This window comes from Natrix helvetica (assembly GCF_964273705.1).
Source record: "Natrix helvetica genome assembly, chromosome: 4".
Lineage (NCBI taxonomy): Eukaryota > Metazoa > Chordata > Lepidosauria > Squamata > Natricidae > Natrix > Natrix helvetica.
In genome coordinates, this window is record NC_138550.1 from 125,388,640 (window position 1) to 125,410,800 (window position 22,161).

At 43.5% G+C, this 22,161-nt stretch overlaps 1 protein-coding gene across 2 annotated transcripts in view; it reads left to right on the forward strand.

Moving 5' to 3' along the window:
• Positions 1-22,161, forward strand: part of ASXL3 (ASXL transcriptional regulator 3) — a 136,156-nt gene that overhangs the window by 25,468 nt on the left and 88,527 nt on the right. For both annotated transcript variants that reach the window (XM_081950546.1, XM_081950545.1), the window contains exon 2: positions 2,740-2,822. In XM_081950546.1, the coding sequence (XP_081806672.1) occupies positions 2,740-2,822 (83 nt within the window). The remainder of the gene's footprint in view (positions 1-2,739; positions 2,823-22,161) is intronic.

Sequence of the window (22,161 nt, forward strand, 5' to 3'; positions counted from 1 at the left end):
CTTAGTGGTTAAGACTCCTGCCTAAGATATATACAGCCCGGGTTCTAATCCCAGTAAGGGTATGGCTAGCTGATGAGAGCTAATTAGCTCGAAATAGATCTATCCTAGTCTCCCTTTATTTATTTATCAGTACAATTACATATATATATATATGTGTGTGTGTGTGTGTGTGTGTGTGTGTGTGTGTGTGTGTTGTATTTGTGCTGATAAATAGGGAGGATAAAGAGGGAGGAGTGAGCTCCCTCCCATATTTGGGCATACCAGGGGTTGTAACACACACACACACACACACACACACACACACACACACACACACATATATATGATAGATAGATAGATAGATAGATGATAGATAGATAGATAGATAGATAGATAGATAGATAGATAGATAGATAGATAGATAACATGACTTGCTCCTGATCCTCACTATCCTGCAGTCCTTTCTTCATGCAAAAAAGGGGTAAGGGGAAGAATGAAAGATCTTTCACTCCTTCTCTATGGAAGAAAAAAACATGTTTTCCATGCTCAAGTAGGTGGGAACAATAATTATTCAGATTCTCAAGTGAAGCATTTTACAGTAAATTGCAGTTTTTTTTAAAAAAAGAAAAAGAGACACTACAGACTGAATATCAGATCCTTAGAGTCCAAAACATATAATTTAAAATTAGATGAATATCACTTAGCTCGTGTTACTTTGTATTAGTAACACTGGATATATTAGTAATCCAATAATTACATTACTAAATCATTAATGATTTATGATCCATTATGAGAACATACTTTGCAAGCCTCAGTTAAATTTGCTCTTCTCATACAGAGCATATATGTAGTTTGAATGCATTAATATTAAACACAGGTTCATGGACAAAGTTTGTTTATTTATATTTAATATAACTTATCAATCAATATGCATCTCAGGACACATACACAAAGAATAAAATCAGCAATACAGACATTAAAACATATGTCAATATAATAAAACATCACGTCACAGTTAGTTCAACAACCAAAAGCAATCACTCAAGAGAGGCTTACAAGTCGTCTTGACAAGGGTGTTGAAGTAGGAAAGAAAGGTCTTCAGAACTCGTGCAGAAAGTCATTAAATGGCAATCCATAGATGCAATCACAGTGGAAAAATAACTATATTTTACTGCTTTTGTCACAAGGCAGACCTTAATGAAGCGTCTTGTATTTGGTAAGATTCTTTCTTTTGTCTTCTAAGGATATTCTAGATATGTGCTGTTTCATCTCTCAAAAGTTCTTTTGAGAATCTTCCAGAAACTATGTGTAGAGAGGCATCAGAGACAATCTGATCCAGGTCTGCCTCTGCTCGCTCATCACAAATGACTAAAAACCCAGTTGAACCTTATCTTCAGAAGCTTCCCCAAGTGCCCTCTGAATTCTGTAGAGTGCTTCGGGTGCCTGGAGCAAAGGAATCAAGTGGATCCTACCTTCCTGTCAAAGGGAATAGCTATGGAGTATCTAAAAAACAATCAGAATGATCAATCTATGAGAAGTACTGTAACATTCCTCAACTTCAGACCACATCTGTCCAAAGACAAAAATATATACCATGTATAATCACCACTGCGATCCAGGTCCTCAGTGATTTGGGTGAGGCCCATGAATTCCCAAGCTACTTCGCACCCAGCATCTCTGAGTACCATAAATTTGGAGAAATCTGTTGTTAATCTACTTAATTAAGGAGCACAAGCAGGGACTCAGATAGGTAGTAGTGAGAGTGGTCCGTGTCAAAATCCCATGTATTCCCTATATCTGGTGGTAGCTAATAAATCTTTAATAACTGGTCCTGCTGGCTCCATTCTTGTTGCCTCACCATTAGGCGACTGATGCCTTGCTCTCAGCTCTCATAATACACTTACCTAAGTCAGCTTTGCTTTCAATCAATCTGCAAATTTCTAGACAATTTAACAATTGGTTCTTGTGATCTGGTAGGACCATGCTTCAGCTCACCACTGCCTGCTACTTTATTTCACATTCTGTCACTAAAATGTGTTAAAATGACTTCAGGATCTAAAATGGAAAGCACAAGTTGGGGCAGTGTGAAGGGACTGATGATATGGACCAGGAAGGGTGCACAAGGCTTCCTCCCTCCCTCCCTCCCTCCCTCCCCCCTCCCTTCTTGAAATGTTGAAGGAGAAATAATGCAGTCTAAGTCCAATATATAAATGTATGTTGTACGTCCTGAATCTATAGTTCGGGACTTAAATATTTTTACTCATTTATAGAAATAAACAAAATATAAATATTTTATAGATAAATATAGATAATTCTTTGAATTTTGTATTATGTTATAAATAGAAATAATATAAATCATGTATTGTACTTGTAATGATACCTAAAATTCATATTTTATTCTCTGCTGTGTGAAGAATCTTTCTATGCAATCACTAAGATGCTTCCTCTGATATATGAAGGAATAATAGAGTAAACAATGAAAAAGAAAATGATAGTGATATGAGAATAAATTGTTAAATAATATTTAATAGTTGAATTAATATTAATTTAATTATTTGGATTTAATTAAATAATATTAAATAATAATTGATATAAATAGACTTAACAATCTAACTCTGTTATATGCTACAATTGCCTTTATAGTTAACATAAAATGTAGAGCTTTTCATTTTAAAAAAAACCTTTAAAACCTACATAATACCACAATAATTGAACTGTAAATTGATAACTATACTTTCTTCTGCATATTTTTCTTTTTAGGCACTGGAAAAGCATCCCAATTCACCAATGACTGCAAAGCAAATATTGGAAGTAATTCAGAAAGAAGGGTTGAAAGAAACAAGGTCTGTATTTATATAGTTTAATCTCTATTATTTCATTTATCGATATGATTTTATTTCTACTTCAATAAGTACCATATTGCTTATGAGTCATTGATTACAAAAGAATTATAATGAGTGAAATGCAAATGCTTCATAGATAAAAATCTTATTTAATAGGCAATAGATGGCATATTCCAGCTTTCCTGCCTTCAAAGAATATACACCTGTGATGGTGAACCTATGGCACGTGTGCCACAGATAGCACGCAGAGCCATTTGTCAGGGTACGCAAGGTATTGCCCTGTCAGCTGGCCAGCATGCATGCACATGTTGGCCAGCAGACTTCGGTCTTCTTTTGAGGCCGTTTTTAGCCCTCCGGAGGCTTCCCCAAAGCCTCCAAAGTGCAAAAGAACTAGCCCTGTGGGCAAACCAGAAATTTAGGAACGGACTTCCGGTTTGTTCATAGGACAGTTTTTCGCCCTCTGGAGCCTTCAGAATCTTCCCTGAAGTCTCTAGAGGGTGAAAAATGGCCCTGTAGGGAACCCGCAAGTTCAGGAATGGTGACTTCTGGTTTGTCCATAGGGCCAATTTTCGCCCTCCGCAGCCTTCAGGGAAGCCTTCTGAAGGCTCCCTCCAGAGGGCGAAAATCAGCCCTAGGGACAAATTGGAAGTCACAATTCCCGAACTTCTGGGTTCCCTGTAGGACCATTTTTCACCCTCCCGAGACTTCAGGCAAGCTCCTGAGGCCTCTGGAGGGTGTCCGGGGGGGGGGGGGCAGCAGAGGCTGTTTTCGCCCTCTGGAGCCTGGGGAAGGCAAAAAAAACGCAGCAAATGCAGGGTGTGTGTCGCTGATCGCGCGCATGACAATATATTTCAGAGCCAATGTATTTCATTATTATGATATATAAGTATTGCCAATTTCAAATAAAAAGAATGGATTATTGAGAGACAATAATAATCCAGAGGTTAAGAGACCAGGCTAGAAAGAAAAGACGGTGAGTTCAAATCCCAACTTAGCCATGAAAAACCAGTTGGATGACTTTGGGCCAGTCACTCTCTCTCAGCCCAATTCAACTTACAGGTTGTGGGGAAAATAGAGGAAGGAAAGTATGTTGGATATGTTCACTGCCTTGAGTTATTTGTAAAAATAATAAATGCAGGATACAAATAAATACATAAAATTATTTATCTCATTAGATGAAATTGGCAGAAAGCTGTCCTGTTTATCTAATGCAACCTGGTTATCCAAAGATATTTGTTTTTCAAGTAAATCTGAAGTTTATCCTTAATGAATGGGTATTGCACAGGATGGCAGTCAATATCTGGTGATAATCATTATTAATTATTAATTAATAAAATTGCTTTCGATTGACTATCACTGTCCAGAAATAGTTCAAGGGAAGCTGAAGCATATCTTTAGAAGTTATAAAGTATACAATTTAGTATTGTTTATTTAGGAACAATTTGTCATTTTTGCAGATATTTTTCTCAGCTTTCTCTGGAAAAGCAATTCATTGAACCTGGGTTCTGCCTACTCTTATCAATCAACTACAATATTTTACCAAAAGTTATGGCCTACCTTCCCATAGCCTTACCTAGGAACTTTCTTTTGGTGGACTTAAGACTCCTGCATCCAAGGAGAACCCAAGAGAATGAAATCTGAAAGACAAAATAAGTCAGATAATGGTCATAATAAAAAAACTTACAAAACTGAATCTTTTTAATATTTTGGTGTTTAGAACCATTACATGTTCATTAACTAGGAAAAAGGTAAATAAAAGTATCTTCTACAGATAAGAGAACTCTAAGAAGCATAATGATGAATATAATGAGTAACTAAATATGGGAAGCAATTAAATTTATATACTAATAAATATAGGATTTTAAATGAAAAGTTTTACAACTGCCCTCAATACTAGGAACAACTGACAGGGAATTTAGGATAAGAAAAATCCAAGGACTAAATACAAAATATATTGGGTTCTGCATGATATAAATATGATTTGAAAATCAAGTGATGTACAATAATTTTAATTTTTTTTACTCTTCTATATGCTGCTATTCTTACTTTGAAAAATAAATTCATTGAATGTTGACTTCTGTTATTAGTCATATTATAAAAATAAGTATTTTTTACTCATGATATTATTTATTACCATGTTTACCTATGCAGATGGCAATAGTGATAATTAGATTATGGAGAAATTAAATTTAGGGGAAATGACCAAAACCAAAAATAATGGGAACGGAATAAAAATGTAAAGACTTCTTAGCAGCCGATTTGTATTTCAGTGGATTTTTAAAACAATACTTCCAGGAATAGTATCACTTCAAATATAATTGATTGATTCAGCACTGTAAAAAATGGAAGACCAGTAAGGTAGAAATATATAAACTGCCAATTGTGTTAGAAACAGAATACCTGTTTTTTTTTCTAGAGAAAGAATATTAAGATGCTACATATATTGTCTTATATCTGTAAAGTTTGTCATCTGTTATAACAGATGCTGAAAATAGACAGTTTTACTAGATTTTGCATTTCATTTTTATCTGACAAAGTAGTTTTATTTATTATTTAAAATAATAAAATGAAAGTAAAAAGGTATAAATGTGCATGAATAAAAATAGTTAATTAGGGGTAATCAAGCAAATTATTTAGTGGGCTGAGTCTGCAATCAGTAAATATTTAATTAAAGTTACAGAAGACCTGAAAAGATTCATTTGTACTTTTGCCTGTCTACTCTGGATAAACTCATGCTGCTGTTTATTCATTTTTTTAAAAAAAGCACAAGCTTGGGTGTAAATGGAAAGACAATGGCAGAGAAGAGGCTGGTATGAAGTCATTTAAATTCAACAATTGTAATTATGCCTAAGGACAGAACCAACACTGTCAAATAGTGTAAGAACCTAAAACTGTGTTTCTCAAATCTGTGTTTCTTAGTCATAATCTGTTCCCAAAGGCCCCCAATAAATATGATACTTTGAATGAGGATTTCTTCAGTGTAATTCATGGGGTTATAAGTAACTCCAGATTGTAGTTTACAGTTAGAAGTGAATACAGTACCAAAGCCCTGTCAGGGCAGAAAATTGGCTTGGCTTGGAGAAACAATAAAAGGACCAATTCATGATATGATGCAATAGACAAGCAAGCATTGGCTAGAGCTGGGTTGAGTTACTGGAATCTATTTGTAAGCAACATATGAAATATTAAGGGTGAGCTGGGTCATTACTTCAGGAATAAACAAATTAAAAGAAAAGTGTAAAGAGGAAGAAGAATCACAAAGAGTAGAAATAAGAGACTGAAGCAAATGAAAGTTTCAACAGGGATAGAAAGCAAGTTTATGGTGCCTCAATTACACAATGGAGAAGCATTTGCCTGACCTGGGAAGAGAAATCATGTAACAAGTAATTGATGCTGTACCAGAGAGATATGTCTAAAAATTTGGTGGGTCCATTAAAATTAGAGCCCTCTGACAAATGTCCTCTAAATGAACTCATCAAATTTGCAGATGACACCAAGCTGGCAGGAATATCAAACTTGAACATTGGGCACTATCTAATAAAATGAAATTCAATGGTGAAAAGTGTAAGGTTCTACATTTAGGCAAGAAAAACGAAATGCACAGATACAGTATAGGTGGTACCTTCCTCAATAGTAGTAACTGTGAGAGGGATCTTGGAGTTCTAGTGGACAACCATTTAAATATGAGCCAGCAGTGTGCAGCAGCTGCCAAAAAAGCCAACACAGTTCTAGGCTGCATCAACAGAGGGATAGAATCAAGATCACGTGAAGTGTTAATACCACTTTATAATGCCTTGATAAGGCCACACTTGGAATACTGCATTCAGTTTTGGTCGCCACAATGTAGAAAAGATGTGGAGACTCTAGAAAGAGTGCAGAGAAGAGCAACAAAGATGATTAGGGGACTGGAGACTAAAACATGAAGAACGGTTGCAGGAACTGGGTATGTCTAGTTTAATGAGAAGAAGGACTAGGGCAGCGATGGCGAACCTTTTTTGGCTCACGTGCTTTAAGTGGGGGGAGCACAGGGGGGGTAGTGTGCGGGCATGCCACACCCATAATGCAATGTGCGATCCCTCCGTGTGCATGTGCGCACTACAGGCGCTCCCCCCCATTTTTTTGCATGCTTTTTTTGCCCTCCCCAGGCTCCAGAGACTTTATAGGAGCCTGGGGAGGGCGAAAACAGCCTACCCCGCTCCCCTGGAAGCCCTCCGGAGGCTTCAGGGACCTTCAGGACGCTTCCCTGAAGCCTCTGGAGCAGTCAAAACGACCCTCCGAGCAAACCGGAAGTGATTTCCGGTTTGCTCGGAGGGTTGTTTTGAGCACTCCGGAGGCTTCAGGGACCTTCAGGGTGCTTCCCTGAAGCCTGCGGAGCAATCAAAACAACCCTCCGAGCAAACCAGAAGTCCATTCCCGAACTTCCGGTTTGCCTGTAGAGCCATTTTTTTGCGCTCCAGAGGCTTCAGGGAAGCTCATGAAGCCTCCGGAGGGCCTCCGGGGCTCTTTTCGGGGAGGGAAAAGATCGGGGCTCTTTTCGCCCTCCCCAGTCTCCTATAAAGGCTCTGGAGCCTGGGGAGGGCGAAAAATGGCTTTAAAAAGGGTGAATTCAGCTGGCCAGCGCGTACACGTGCACAGTCCACTGATGGCGAACCTATGGCACGTGTGCCACAGGTGGCACACGGAGCCATTTGTCAGGGCACGCGAGGTGCTTCCCTGTCAGCTGGCCAGCGCGCACATGCGCGCTGGCCAGCTGACAGGGCAGCGCCTCACGTGCCCTGACAAATGGCTCCGTGTGCCACCTGTGGCACACGTGCCATAAGTTTGCCATCAGTGGACTAGGGGAGACACGATAGCAGTGTTCCAATATCTCAAGGGTTGCCACAAAGAAGAGGGAGTCAAACTATTCTCCAAGGCACCTGAGGGTAGAACAATAAGCAATGGGTGGAAACTAATCAAGGAGAGAAGCAACTTAGAACTGAGGAGAAATTTCCTGACAGTTATAACAATCAGTGGAACAGCTTGCCTCCAGAAGTTGTGAATGCCCCAACACTGGAAGTCTTTAAGAAGATGTTGAATAGTTATTTGTCTGGAACAATATAGGCAGGGGGTTGGACTAGAAGACCTCCAAGGTCCCTTCCAACTCTCCTATAGTATTGTAAATATTCTTCTACTCCGCGGAGAAGAGCAGTGCTTTCCTTTGTATGAGTGGGCCTTTTTTCTAGACAAATTGGATTGGATTACAAAACCCAAGACTCTGAAACCAAAAATACTCCAGGAACAAGATGCCTCACTTGTTTAAAAAGCTCATTGGGAATCTTAAAGAATGGTTTTAGGAAAATTTGGATCTGCCTGAAAAAGGCTTAAAATACTTAATTAGAACTTCATTACTATATCAGTGAAAAAGTCACCATAGATAAACATTTCAATCCTTTCAGTTCAATCCTACATTATTGTTGTTCAGAAACGAATTAGACTAAAAGCCTATCAGAAGCTGAGAATTTTTTCAAGAAAAGAGATCTTGATAGAGTCTCATGAGAAGACACACTATTCTAAGATAAGCTGGAGGGAGTAACCTAAATGTTTTAATTAATAAGGAGGAACTTTTAAAAGTTCAAAATGTGTACTGATAAAAAGCTTTAGTTTTGTATGTATAAATTTACTATGTATGCAAACACATGTCCTCAGGTTTTTAAAGTAATGCTGAATAATATTATTGACTAGATTTGAAAATATGAGAATGAATGATATATTATCTCCTACAGCAAAGAGAGGCAGAGATGGTTAAACTGATTCTTTTGTCTAAAGAAGAGAATGTATTTAATTTTGTCTCTATTTTGAAATTGCTTCCAGATTTTGTCCTTACAATGGGGAAAAAATGAAAATTTGTTTTTGTTAACTAGACAGACTTATTGTTATAGAAATGGCTTGTACATACTGTTGTGTAAAAGCAAAAAGTTGTGGTTGTAATGTTACCTTCTACTGTGCTAAAGAGAGTTGGAAGTTGGTATCTTTTTCTTTTTTCCTCCCTCTCTCCTTACTTTTTCATGCTTTTTTTTCCTTTGCATTTTATACTTTGATAAACAAATAAAAAGTTAAATGGAAAATAAAAAGACTAAAAGCCTATCAGATATTTAAATTCTTTTCCTTAGTTGCCTGATTTTTCCCCCAGGTCACAAATATAAGTGCAGCAGGAACCTCCCCCTGGTACTACAAAATATGGTTATAAATCAAAGCTAATCATAGAAATAAAATCTGCATGTTAACCTGAATGAAAAATCACACAGAAATAAGAGTTCCGTATTTGTGTAATACACACATGTCATGTATTGTTTTACTTTGTTTTTAAATGTATTTCCTGATATGACAATCATTTGTAAAAATATCTTCATCTGGGCAGTCCTTTTCCCTGTGTCTGGAAAGAAAACAACTATTAAGGGTTCCTGAAAGATGGTTGTTCTGTTAAACCTTTCAAGAATGCGTTTGGGATGTGGAAAGAGTACAGATTAAAATCTTTATTTTTATAACACCTTTATAAAACAGAGTCAGTGCAGTTTGACTATAGAAAAAACAAAAAATATCAGTAGTTCTCTTGCCATAAATGGAACTCTGAGACATGTTTATCTGAAATTATATAATATACCTTTTTGAATTCATTAGGATTTATTTATAAATAAATACTCATCTGTTTATCTGAATACTAATTTGGATACTAATTTTAATTAATGTGACTCGCTGAATGCAATTTTTAGTCCAAAATTTTACCTGGATCATTTCTTCATTTGCTATAGAATTAATAAATGGAAGAATATCGTGCTTTCTAAATCTCTCCCATCACTAATTAGTTCTTCATAGTTAGGAAAATTAGAAGGAAAACATCTAGCTCTGGAATTAGTTGGAGACATTTTTTGTAACATTCCTGTTACAAAATAGGTAGGGTTTATGGGATGATGACTAAACAAAGAAAATTTTCTCTTTTTGTGTAATGTGATCAACTACCTATTTCTCTACCACCACCCCAGCACAGTTATGCTTCTGATTAAAGTAATTGTTAACTAAAATTGTAGCTACCGTATACTATTAGCAGTCATACATGCTTCATTCTCCAGTCTTTCCAAAGGCAAAAGAAGATAGAAGAATCCTGCCCTTTCAGAGCCTAAATGTTGGAATCAATGCAAAATCAGAGGCTGCCTTTTTCCATTTCCCTCCTTTTCTGAGTGGGCAATCATGACTACCTTTAGCTTATCCCTGCCAGGTTAAGACCCCATTTCAATAGCATAGACAGAACTCTTATCACTCCTTCATTTTGTAACAGGGCTTCAACCGAACCACTGGGAAAGATGCCTGAATTCTGTTATTTCCATTCAACAGAAAATATTCGACTCCAGTTAGAATTAAAAGTAGGGGTCATATTTTATACACCTGGATTTGTATTATTACATTTCTTGTATGTGAATGCAAAACATTTGAAAAATAATTGGAAGACTCTATTTCACCTGGGTAGCTTTAAAATGTTACTTTAAATGTCTCTTCTTCAAATTGCTGTTTTATGGAGTTGCAATTTAGTTGAGAATATTTACAACAGCACTAGAGCTATGATTCACTGAAAGAGCCATTATATTTCACATATCCTGTAATTGTCAGTAGCCCAAATTGCTGTTATAGGTGTTCTTTTAAAAGATGGACTGCGTTATGATTTCTTTTGAAGTGGCTATAGAATTTTAAAAAGTATAGTTTGAAAAGAAGAAAATAAACCTAGTAGTGTCCTTGTGACTTTGATGTATCCAAAATAGTTGTAACATTAGGGAATATTTTCTACAGATAAAATCTCTGTTGATTTACTTTTTTCTTGGAGTCTGAATGCAAAGAAAAAAAGTATTCATTTATTTATTCATTACCCTATCTCTGTCTTTTCTTCCAAGGAATTTAGAATAAGATAAGTAGCTTCCAGACAGTTCTCCCATTAAGGATACTATTCAGACCTAGCCTTTGAGAGATTTATAGTAATTGCGATCTTCCTTGCATTCATACAAGAAAAATGATTCCTTCCATTGAAGAAATAATTATGATAATTCGCAAGGTTCACCACTACACTTCAAGAGTACAATATAAATTAAAAGAAAAAAATAATTCCCGTTTTGTGGAAGGATTATTGCTGATATTTTAGATCAGTTTTCAGCAGAGAGCAACTAGGAAAACTCTGAATCTGGAAGATATATTTACTGAGGTTTTAAAGTGCAATCTGATCAGAACAAGAATCTAAATTAAAACATCCAAAACAAATAGCTCTGAAGTATTTTCTTGAACACTTTCAATGAAAGAAAGTGTCAAGTCCTTGGACTTACGACCGGAGTCAGGCAGAACAAGCTGGGATTTCCCTGATTAGTTCAAGCGTGCCTGTTGGCCGGCGTGGAAATTGCAGCCCTCGGATTGGCTGCCCGCCTGACAGCTGTCATATAAATAGCTGTCAGGCGGCCCCTGTTGTTGTTGTTTCGAGTGTTGATTCATTAATAAAGAGTTCAACCACAGCACGGCGTTTGTCTTATCTCAGCTTTAGCGAACTAAGCATTGGTGACGAGGATGGTGGAATTCTCGACCACATGTTTGTTCGCTGAATGCAGCCCTGACCGCAAGTCATGGGACACTTTCCTAGAGCGTTTTGAATGTTTTCTTCAGGCGCAGGATTTGGCAGCCCTCTTACCTGACAGAAAAAGAGGATTTTTTTTGAGCTCCTGTGGACCTGAAATGTTCGTGACCACCCCAGTTCATGCTGTCAATTGGGAAGTTCTTTTAAACAAATTGAAGGGGCACTATGCCCCCGTACCATCCTGATTTGCCCGGCATCACACATTTCGCCAGTGCATGCAGCACAAAGACCAATCCATAAATCATTACATCGCTTCCCTCCGGGCATTGGCGGTAGATTGTAAATTTGCTGATTTAGAAGAAGCTCTGCTTGAGCAATTTATGGCGTTCAGGACATGCGGCTGCAGCTGAGATTACTGTCCAGGTCTGAACTGACTCTAACCCTGGCTGTGGACGAAGCGTGAGCATCAGAGATGGCTGAGTGCACTACTTCCATTCTTCAGAAGTTCCAATAAGGTTATGCCTCTTTTGCCAAGCCGTCCTCTGTTCACCACCATGACAGAGATGACGACCTCACCTCTGAGGGCGGCAACGAAGTTAGCCATCTCAGGAAAACCTGCTGGTTTTCAAGCCGCGGCCGGAAAAAATTGCCTCAGCCGTGGCGGAAAACATCTCCGCTCACAGTGTAAGTTTAAGGCTGCGATCTGCCACCATTGCGGAAAAAAGGGGCACTTGGCTGCTGTTTGCAGAACTCCATTGCCGTGTCCCACCCCAGCTACTGACCAACCCAAGCTATGCCACTGCACGGCCAGCGAGGACATTGACTGCATGTCTGATAAGGCTTGCAGGTTCGATGAGTGGTCTGTGACCTCCACATCAATTACTTGGTGCGGCCGCTCGAAGATTCACCTCGTAGTCCTAGTTGAGGGGCGTGAATGCGAGATGGAGCTGGACACGGGTTCCGCAAAGACCATTGTGTCCTGGGACACCCTACAGAAGATTGTGCCTTCCGTCCGCTGTGACCAGCTCACTGCCTGCCCTTGCCGCCTCCACGATTACCAGGGCAACACCATACCCATTCTGGCCTGTGGACAGTTTGATGTCCAATACGGAAAATTCAAGGGCCAACTTCCCTTGATTGTGGTTTCTAGACCTTTAGCTTCGCTTCTGGGAATGGATTGGTTCAAAGCTCTGGGATTTACTATTGAGGGAATCCACAATCTTGGTCCAGGGGATGTGTTGTCTTCACTGATGCATGAGTTCACTGATGTATTCGATGACTCATTTGGCTCCTACACAGGTACCCCCATTTCTCTCAGTCTCGACCCCCAGATGGCACCAATTCGCCTCAAGGCGTGGCACGTTCCTTTGGTCTCTAAGGGCGTCTTAGAAGCCGTAGATCACGCCCCCTGAGAAAACCCTATGGTTACATCAGTGAAAGCCGACGGCTTGTCAGGATTTGTGGGGATTTTAAGCCAACCCTGAATAAGGCATTACAGGGCCATCCTAACCCTGTCCCTGTAGTGCAGCATGTATTGCACTCATTGGGACAGGGAGAGGTTTTCGCCAAGCTCGACTTGGCGCAGGCATACCAACAACTGCCAGTCGACGAGGCCACCGCGGCTGCGCAGACAATAGTTACCCACCGCGGGGCTTTTAAATGCCGGCGACTCCAATTCGGGGTCAGTGTCTCCATGGGATTGCTCCATGGGATTACTGGTATCATCTCTTATTTCGACTATGTTCTTGTCGCAGCATCAAACCGACCGGAGCTTGCCGACAAGCTCCGTCAGGTGTTCACTCGTTTCCAACGGGCTGGCCTCAAATTAAAAGTTCTAAGTGTCAACTTGGAGTTCTATCGGTTGAATTCCTTGGCTTCTTGATTGATAGCCAGGGGATACATCAGATTCCCTCCAAGGTCGACGGTATCCTAGCAGCTCCCGTACCTACATCAAAAACCGATCTGCAGGCTTTCCTTGGCTTGCTCAATTTTTATTCTATGTTCTTGCCGCGTAAGGCAACAGTTGCGGAGCCGCTCCACCATTTGCTAGATAGCACAGCCCCTTGGGTTTGGACAGACCATGAAGCACGGGCATTCGTGGCGGATAAACAATTACTGACCCCTTCCGCTGTGCTGGTACAGTACAGCGAACGGCTGCCTTTAGTATTGGCCTGCGACACCGCCTTTTGGCGTCAGCACTGTGTTGAGCCATGTACTTTTTTTTGGGAGGAGGAGCTTCCAACGATGGCGGTCGCCTCCTGAGCTCCGGAGTTGAACTATGGAGCGCCCGACCGGGTAAGGACTGCAACCGGCCCTATGACATCAGAGGGGGCTGAGAGTTGATAGCCCGACCACCCTGGCTTGTTTTGGGCCAGTTTTGGCCTTCCAGGGTGGTCGGTGAAGATCGGAGAGCAGGAAGGAGTTGAAGAAAGTAAGCGGCAATCGGCTGGGAAGAAGCCTGTGAACATGGCGACGGCGCAGTGCGGCTGCGCGGGCAGCGCTGACGCCGGCAAATTTAAAAAAGCCGAAAAGCCGAAAAGTAAAAAGAGAAAGGAACAAAGGGAAGGAACCCCGGAGAGCCCCCAGAGAGTTACCGGAGGCACCGGAGGGTTATTACCAGCATCGGGGGCACAGGGAGGAACAAGGAAGGAGCAACGGAGTGCTGGAGAGCACCGGAGAGGCACCAAAGACATCGGTGAGGCTCTGGAATTATGGCTGGGGATGATTTGGAGCCTGGAGGCCACTGGAGATCATGGCTTGGGGATATGGACAGGCTTGAGCAGCTTGAGCAGGCACTTGGAGCCATGGACAGGTCTGAGCAGCTGCCCAGCCTAAAACAATCAGGACAAGAAGGCCCCCCCCCCACCCATTAAGGAATTTTTATTCACCTGGGGCCATTTGAACCATCTTTCTCCCATTTACCATCTTTGCCTCTCCCCACCATTTGCGACACTTGACTACCTCCCACTTCCCCCCCTCCCTCTGAAGTTACCATCTAGTTACCATCTAGACATTATTTACCATCTATTTACCACCTATTACTTACCATCTTCCTCTGAAGTTACCATCCAGACATTACTTACTATTATTTACCATCTAGACTTTAAGACTCTGGTCCTTCATTGAGACCCTAGCCCTGCCGGCTATGACCTATCAACTTTGTTTTATCAGTACCTTACCCTATTGGGACTTTTAATAATGTATTCGAGGTTAGACTTGCTCCGCCTGCGGGAGGCCCCTCTCTCGCAGGCTTGGCCCTTGGCTCTTTCAAGGGCCCGCCTCGAGGACGGGTTCGTGGACCCCGAGAGGTGCAGGAACCGGAAGCTAAGGGGATTTTTAGTAAAATGTTTTTTATCTTTTTTAGGGGGTCCCAGGGTGGGGGGGAGGGTTAATCAGACCGGGAGGAGGGCCAGAGCTGGACAGACAGGTGAGTCCAGGAAGGACGGGGATGCGGTGGAGGGGGGGAATATAAAGGTCACTAAAGCAGAGGGTTGTCCTATTACAACGGTCGTGGGGAGGAGGGGATGCGAGGACAGGATAAGATCCCAAGGTCGGTTGGGAGACCGCGGCTGTTGGTTACGCCCGGTCGCTGGTACCAACCCCTGCAGTCTAGGTGGACAGGTCCTACAGAGCCAGGGCCTGCGGCTGATGCTTTGCAACGCAAGGTCTGTCATCAACAAGGCCCCCCTCATTAATGAGCTGATCTCAGAGGGGGAGCTAGACCTTGCAGGGATAACGGAGACCTGGTTGGGCCACGAGGGTGGTTTACCCCTCGTGGAAATGTGCCCACCGGGTTTCCGTGCATTCCATCAGCCTCGGGCCCTGGGTAAGGGTGGAGGGGTGGCGGTGGTTATGCGGGAATGTTTAGAGCCGAGGGAGTTCACTGTCCCTCAGATACCCGGGTGTGAGTCCCTTGGTGTGAACTGGGGCCCAGGGAGGCAGTGGGGCTTGCTGATTGTATACTTGGCTCCTCGCTATGCATCAGCAGCCCTGCCCGAGCTCCTCGAGCTAATCTCAGCGACGGCAGTTGAGACTCCCAGACTTTTGGTCATGGGGGACTTCAACTTGCCGTCAACGGGAGCGGCTTCCGAGGTGGCTCGGGAGTTCATGGCTTCCATGACGGCCATGGACCTGACCCAATTAGTGCAGGGCCCCACTCACGAAGGGGGCCACACACTGGACCTCATTTTTGTATCTGAACAGTGGACGAGTGATCTGGGAATAGGGGATTTAGTCATCACGCCCCTGTCATGGTCAGACCACTCATCCCTCTGGCTGGACTTCCCTGGCGCTATCCCCCACCGCGAGGAGGCGGAACCAGACTCTATAAACTGGTACCGCCCCAGGCACCTGATGGAATCTGATAGATTCCAGACAGAGCTTGGGCCAATTCCTGTAGCCTTGTCCCGCTCCCGCTCCGAGGACCTGGTGACCGCCTGGAATAGGGCGACGACTGGGGCCTTGGACCGGGTGGCGCCTTTGCGACCTCTCCTGCGGCATCGACCCACCCGGGCTCCTTGGTTTACTGAGGAGCTTAGGGTGATGAAGCGCCACGAGACGTCTAGAGAGCAGGTGGAGGTCCTCACGCTCCGAATCTGACCGAACACAGGTAAGAGCCTATTTGCGGACTTACCTTGTGGCAATAAGAGCGGCCAAACGTAGACATTGTGCTGCTCTTATTGCGTCCGCGGATAACCGCCCTGCCGCCCTGTTTAGGGTGACCCGCTCCCTTTTGTCGCAGGGGGCGCGGGAGACACCCTTACAGGGTAGAGCAGAGGAGTTTGGAGAATATCTTCAGGACAAAATCGATCAGATCCGGAGCGGGTGGGCCTCCGTCAGTGGACCAGACGAGCTGCCAACAGCGAGTCTTGAGAGACCATTCTGGGAGGAGTTTGACTCTGTTGCCCCCGAGGATTTGGACAGGTTGCGTGGACGGCTGCGACCTACTACATGTTTAACGGACCCGTGCCCCTCCTGGCTGGTACTGGCAGCCTGGGAGGCGACACGAGGCTGGCTCCTGGGCCTGGTGAACGCCTCATTGGGTGAGGGATACTTACCTACCGCCTTGAAAGAGGCGGTGGTGAGACCCTTGCTCAAGAGACCTTCGCTCGACCCAATGGAGCTAGCTAATTATCGTCCAGTCTCCAACCTCCCCTTCATGGCGAAGGTTGTTGAGAATGTGGTGGCGCAGCAATTTCCACGACACCTAGACGAATCCGACTATCTAGACCCACACCAGTCCGGCTTCCGACCCGGGCACAGCACTGAGACAGCCTTGGTCGCGTTGGTTGATGATCTCTGGAGGGCCAGAGATAGGGGTTGTTCCTCTATCCTGGTCCTATTAGATCTCTCGGCGGCTTTTGATACCATCGACCATGGTATCCTATTGCGCCGGTTGGAGGGGATGGGAGTCGGCGGCACCGTTTTGCGGTGGTTCGGCTCCTACCTCTCCGACCGGAAGCAATGTGTGTTGACGGGGGCAGAGGTCGTCCCTGAGGCCACTCACTTGTGGGGTGCCACAGGGGTCGGTCCTCTCGCCTCTCCTGTTCAATGCATATGTGAAGCCGCTGGGCGAGATCATCCGTGGTTTTGGGGTTGAGTACCACCTCTACGCTGATGATACTCAGCTGTATATTTCAACCCCAAACCACCCCAACGAGGCTGTCGAAGTGATGTCCCGGTGTTTGGAAGCCGTCGGGGTCTGGATGGGGGACAACAGACTCAAACTCAACCCCTCCAAGACTGAGTGGCTGTGGGTACCGGCGCCTCGGTTCAGCCAGCTGACCCCATCGCTGGCCATAGGGGGCGAACAGCTGTCCCCTGTGGAGCGGGCGCGCAATTTGGGCGTCCTCCTCGATGCCCGGCTGTCAATGGAGGACCATGTGGCAGCCGTGGCAAGGGGGGCGTTCCACCAGGTTCGCCTGGTGCGCCAATTGCGCCCCCTACTGGACCGGAGTGCCCTGCGCACGGTCACTCATGCGCTGGTGACGTCTCGCCTGGACTACTGCAATGCCCTCTACATGGGGCTTCCCTTGGGACGCATCCGGAGACTGCAGCTAGTTCAGAACGCAGCCGCGCAGGTTATTATGGGAAGTACTCGTTACTCCCACGTAACACCTCTCCTGCGCGAGCTGCACTGGCTACCTGTGGCCTTTCGGGTGCGTTTCAAGGTATTGATTACCATCTTTAAAGCGCTCCATGGCATAGGACCTAGGTATCTGCAGGATCGCATCCTACCACACACGTCCCTGCGACCTATCCGCTCACACAGAGAGGGGCTCCTCCTGGTGCCGTCTGCTAGGCAATGCCAGCGGGCGACACCTAGGAGTAGATCCTTCTCTGTGATGGGCCCTCTGGAATGACCTCCCCCCAGACATTCGAACTACCACCGACCTCCGTTCCTTCCGGCAAAAGTTAAAGACTCACCTATTTCAATCAGCTGGCCTGGCACTTTCTTAGTTTTACCTCCCGGGGATATTTTAATTGGGTTTGGGGTTTTAATAAGCTTTTAATGTACTATATTTATTATTCTATATACAGTCTTGCAACCTCCTCCACCTACGTATTTAATTATTTAACTGTTTTATGTATGTATTTTATAACGCATTTTAGTGACTGTACACCGCCCCGAGTCCCTTTCGGGAGAGGGGGCGGTCTATAAATATGAATAATAAATAAAATAAATAAATGTACTGCCTAACGGTCTCAAGGCTCCCATTGCATTTTACTCCCACACCTTATCAAGGGCAGAGCGCAATTATAGCCAACTCGATAAGGAGGCTTTGGCTGCCATTGCAGGAGTAAAGCGCTTTCACTACTAACTTTATGGCTGGTTGTTCCACTTAGTGACCGACCATAAGCAGTTGCTAGGACTTTTGGCAGGGGATCGGCCTACCCCGCCAATTCTGTCCCCGTGAATGGTGGAGAGAGTTTCTGGCTTCTTACAACTATTCCCTGTCTTACTGGCCTGGTAAAGCCATCAGGGATGCAGATGCTCTCAGCCGCTGCCTGTTACCCACATTAGTATCGAATCCCGCTTCGGTCTCAAATATCTTCCTAGTAGATGAGGGCGACCTACCCCTAACAGCCATTGATGTAGCCCACTGCTCTAGGAAAGACAGCCTGTTGTCCCAGGTGCTGGATTGGGTCCGGCGGAGGTGGCCTCAAAGGCCAGTGGCACAGGAATTTACTCCGTTCTTCTGCCGCTGTACGGAACAGTCCGAGCTTCAAGGATGTTTGTTGTGGGGGACTAGAGTTGTAGTTCCAGCAGAACTACAGACCACTGTGCTCAGCCACCTCCACGAAGGCCATGCAGGCATAGTTAGGATGAAGGTGCTAGGTCGCGGCTATGCCTGGTGGCCTAACGTGGATGCTGACATCACGAAATGGGTCCAACGTTGCCGCTCTTGCCAACAGAGCCAGCCGGCTCCTCCCACTGTACAAGTTCAGGACTGGGAGACGCCTAGGAGCCCATGGTCATAGATCCATTTAGATTTTGCTGGGCTGATTGAGGGCCATACATATCTACTAGTGGTGGTGGATGCCTTATCCAAATGGATTGAGGTTTTCCCTATGACTTCCACCACTGCGGATGCCACCGTACCAGTGTTGGCCAAATTGTTTGCCACTCACGGATTGCCGGATACAGTGGTATCCGACAATGGGCCCCAATTTACTTCTGCTACCTTTCAAACATACTTAGCCTCCCTGGGAATTAGACAAGTATTTGTAGCCCCTTGCCATCCCACAGGAAATGGGTTAGCGGACCGAGCGGTGCACTCCATCAAAGATGCACTCAGCCGGCTAAGCCAGGGTAGTTGGCACGCTCGCCTTACCACATTCCTGGTGGCGCAACATACCACCCAGTGCCAGGTCACTGGCAAGAGTCCAGCTGAAGTCCTGATGGGTTGGCGGCTCCGTACCACACTAGATAGACTCCACCCTGAATATACCGTAAATGGCCCCAATGGGGATTCCGCTGTGTTTAGATCTTTCCATGTGGGGGACTCGGTGTTTGCACAAAATTTTGCTGGAGCACCTAAGTGGCTTCCAGGTTGGGTAGCTACTGTCACTGGGCCTTGTTCTTATAGGGTCCAGTTCGAAGATGGAAGACAATGGTGCGCCATATATACCAATTACGTCGCCGCGTTTCCGAGGACGAGGACGAGTTACTGGCCAGAGGGAACGCCGACCTGCTACCTGACGCCGCCTGCCAGCCACACTCCCCATCTCCAGCAACTACGCCTACACCGCGGCCCGAATCGTTCTCGCCGGCTCGCTTACCTGTAGTTGGATGCCAGGTCCTGGTGGCGGAGTCTCCTGTCAGTTCCGTCCGCCGCCAGACAACTGCGATACTCCTCCTCTGTCTGTGTCCACACCCGAACTGCGCAGATTGGGGCGGATCTGACATCGCCCCGCCTATCTATCTGAATACGCTTGCGCAATCCAGGGGAAAGGAGTGTCAAGTCCTCGGACTTACGACCGGAGTCTGGCAGAACAAGCTGGGACTTCCCTGATTGGTTCAATTGCGCCTCTCGGCAGGCGCAGAAATTGCAGCCCTCGGATTGGCTGCCTGCCTAACAGCTGTCATATAAATAACTGTGAGGCAGCCCTTGTTGTTGCTTGTTGTTTCTAGTGTTGATTCGTTAATAAAGAGTTTAACCGCAGCACGGCGTTTGTCTTACCTCAGCTGTAGCGCAGAAAGCCCTTTATTTTCTGGATACTTTTAATTCCTCTTACTTTTAGTCTAATATTAAAAAATGTGGGAATATTTTCAATAGGCATAAGAATTCAATTAAGATGGAGGAATGATTGTTTTATTTTGAAAAATATTCATAGGCTTAAGTAAAATAAAAGTTTGTTAGTTCTTGGAACAGTATCAGTATATGATATAATGCAATTAACAAATCCTAGTGATAAACTATATGGTTAACCATTCATGTATTTTTTTTCTACATCTATTTTTGTACTATTAGTTAAAATGTGACTCACATTAATTATCTATTTTAAAAAAAAAAAACTGCATTTGTTCGGAAAGTTAAGTTCAATCAAGATAGCAGAGTATTCAATCTCATTCACATATATTAGTATCATAAGCCTTTGCAGATGGGGGAGCGACTAATAATAATAATAATAATAATAATAATAATAATAATAATAATAATAATAGTAATAATAATAAACTTTTATTTTTAGACCGCACCCTTTCCTAGGCAGGACTCGGGGCGGTGTACAGTCATGTTAAAAACCATATACAAATACATAGACATAAACGTAGACGTAGACATAGACATAGACTCAGACAGAGGAGGTAAAAATAAACTCTACAATTCTAAGTTAAAATACAAATACAATTAAAATTCCCTTAAAAAATTCCCCAATAAAATGTTTGCCAGGAGGTGGAAGATGGAACTATCAATCGGCTAAGCCAGCCAGTCGGAACAGGTGAGTCTTGAGCTTCTGTCGGAAGGAGCGGAGGTCATTAGTTGTTCTAATATCGGGAGGGAGGTCATTCCAGAGGGTTGGGCCCATCACAGAGAAGGCTCTACTCCTAGGCGTCACCCGCTGGCACTGCTTGGTGGATGGCACTTGGAGGAGTCCCTCTCTGTGAGAGCGGATAGGTCGTAGAGATGTATGAGGTGAGATGCGGTCCCGCAGGTAACTAGGTCCCATGCCATGGAGCGCTTTGAAGATAGTAACCAACACCTTGAAATGCACCCGAAAAACCACAGGCAGCCAGTGCAGCTCGCGCAGGAATGGTGTTTATATGGGAGTATCTTGATCCTCCCATGATAACCCGCGCGGCCGGGTAAACACCATTAGTGTTTACACTGTCATCCCACAAAAGTCATCATGACATACTGTATAAGTGATACAATTTATAGCATTTTTGCAGTGACATCATGATTCCTATTCATCATTGCGATTTCTAATAGCTATGATTAGTACTGTATATCTTGTGGTGAGGTAATGAGTAACTCAGGCCACATATCCTTGATTCTTGGCTATTTCTGACTTATGATTGACTTAGATATTGAGTAATGCAAAATCAAGATAGCAAAATATAGCCTTCAAAGAAATTTCAATGCTAAAAAGTTTGCTTTCCTTTTGTTTACATCAAGGTTTTCTCCTATTTGGCTAAGAGAGAGAAATAAAATTGTTCTTGGTTCCAGTGTACAGAATGGGAGTATACAGAACAGGGTTGAAAATAACAATTTGTTTAACAGAGATGAATATTAAATTATCCATCGTGACAAGCCAAGTAACTCATTTCAGATTGAAAAACAGATTAGAAATTAACGAGTAAAATGAATATAAGCCACATCTGATCTGATATCCCTCCTTTCAATTAATTTTGGCTTTTGAAAGTGTTTTAAAGAAATATTCTGCACATTTTTCTCCTGGCTTCTAGTAAGATTTTATTGTACATGGCAGAGCTAGATCTGTGACTTTTGAGCCAAAAGGCTTCTGCCAGATCCTTTGTTTTGGAAGTGGCATAATGAATGTTTTGAGTTTTAGTTCGATACACTTAAAGAAAATGGCAAGAATTTTATTTAACAGACATTAAATAAAAATATATCATGAAGGAACAGATAACAAAAAATCTACCAGTATTATTTTGCCTATTTTGAAAGGAAGCATAATCTTTGTAATTATCATTGAATAAACAATGCCGTATTTACATCTCTATTAAGGTTATATATAATTTTCATATACTGCTCAGTCATTCCAAATTTGTTGAGGAAAAAAAAGTAT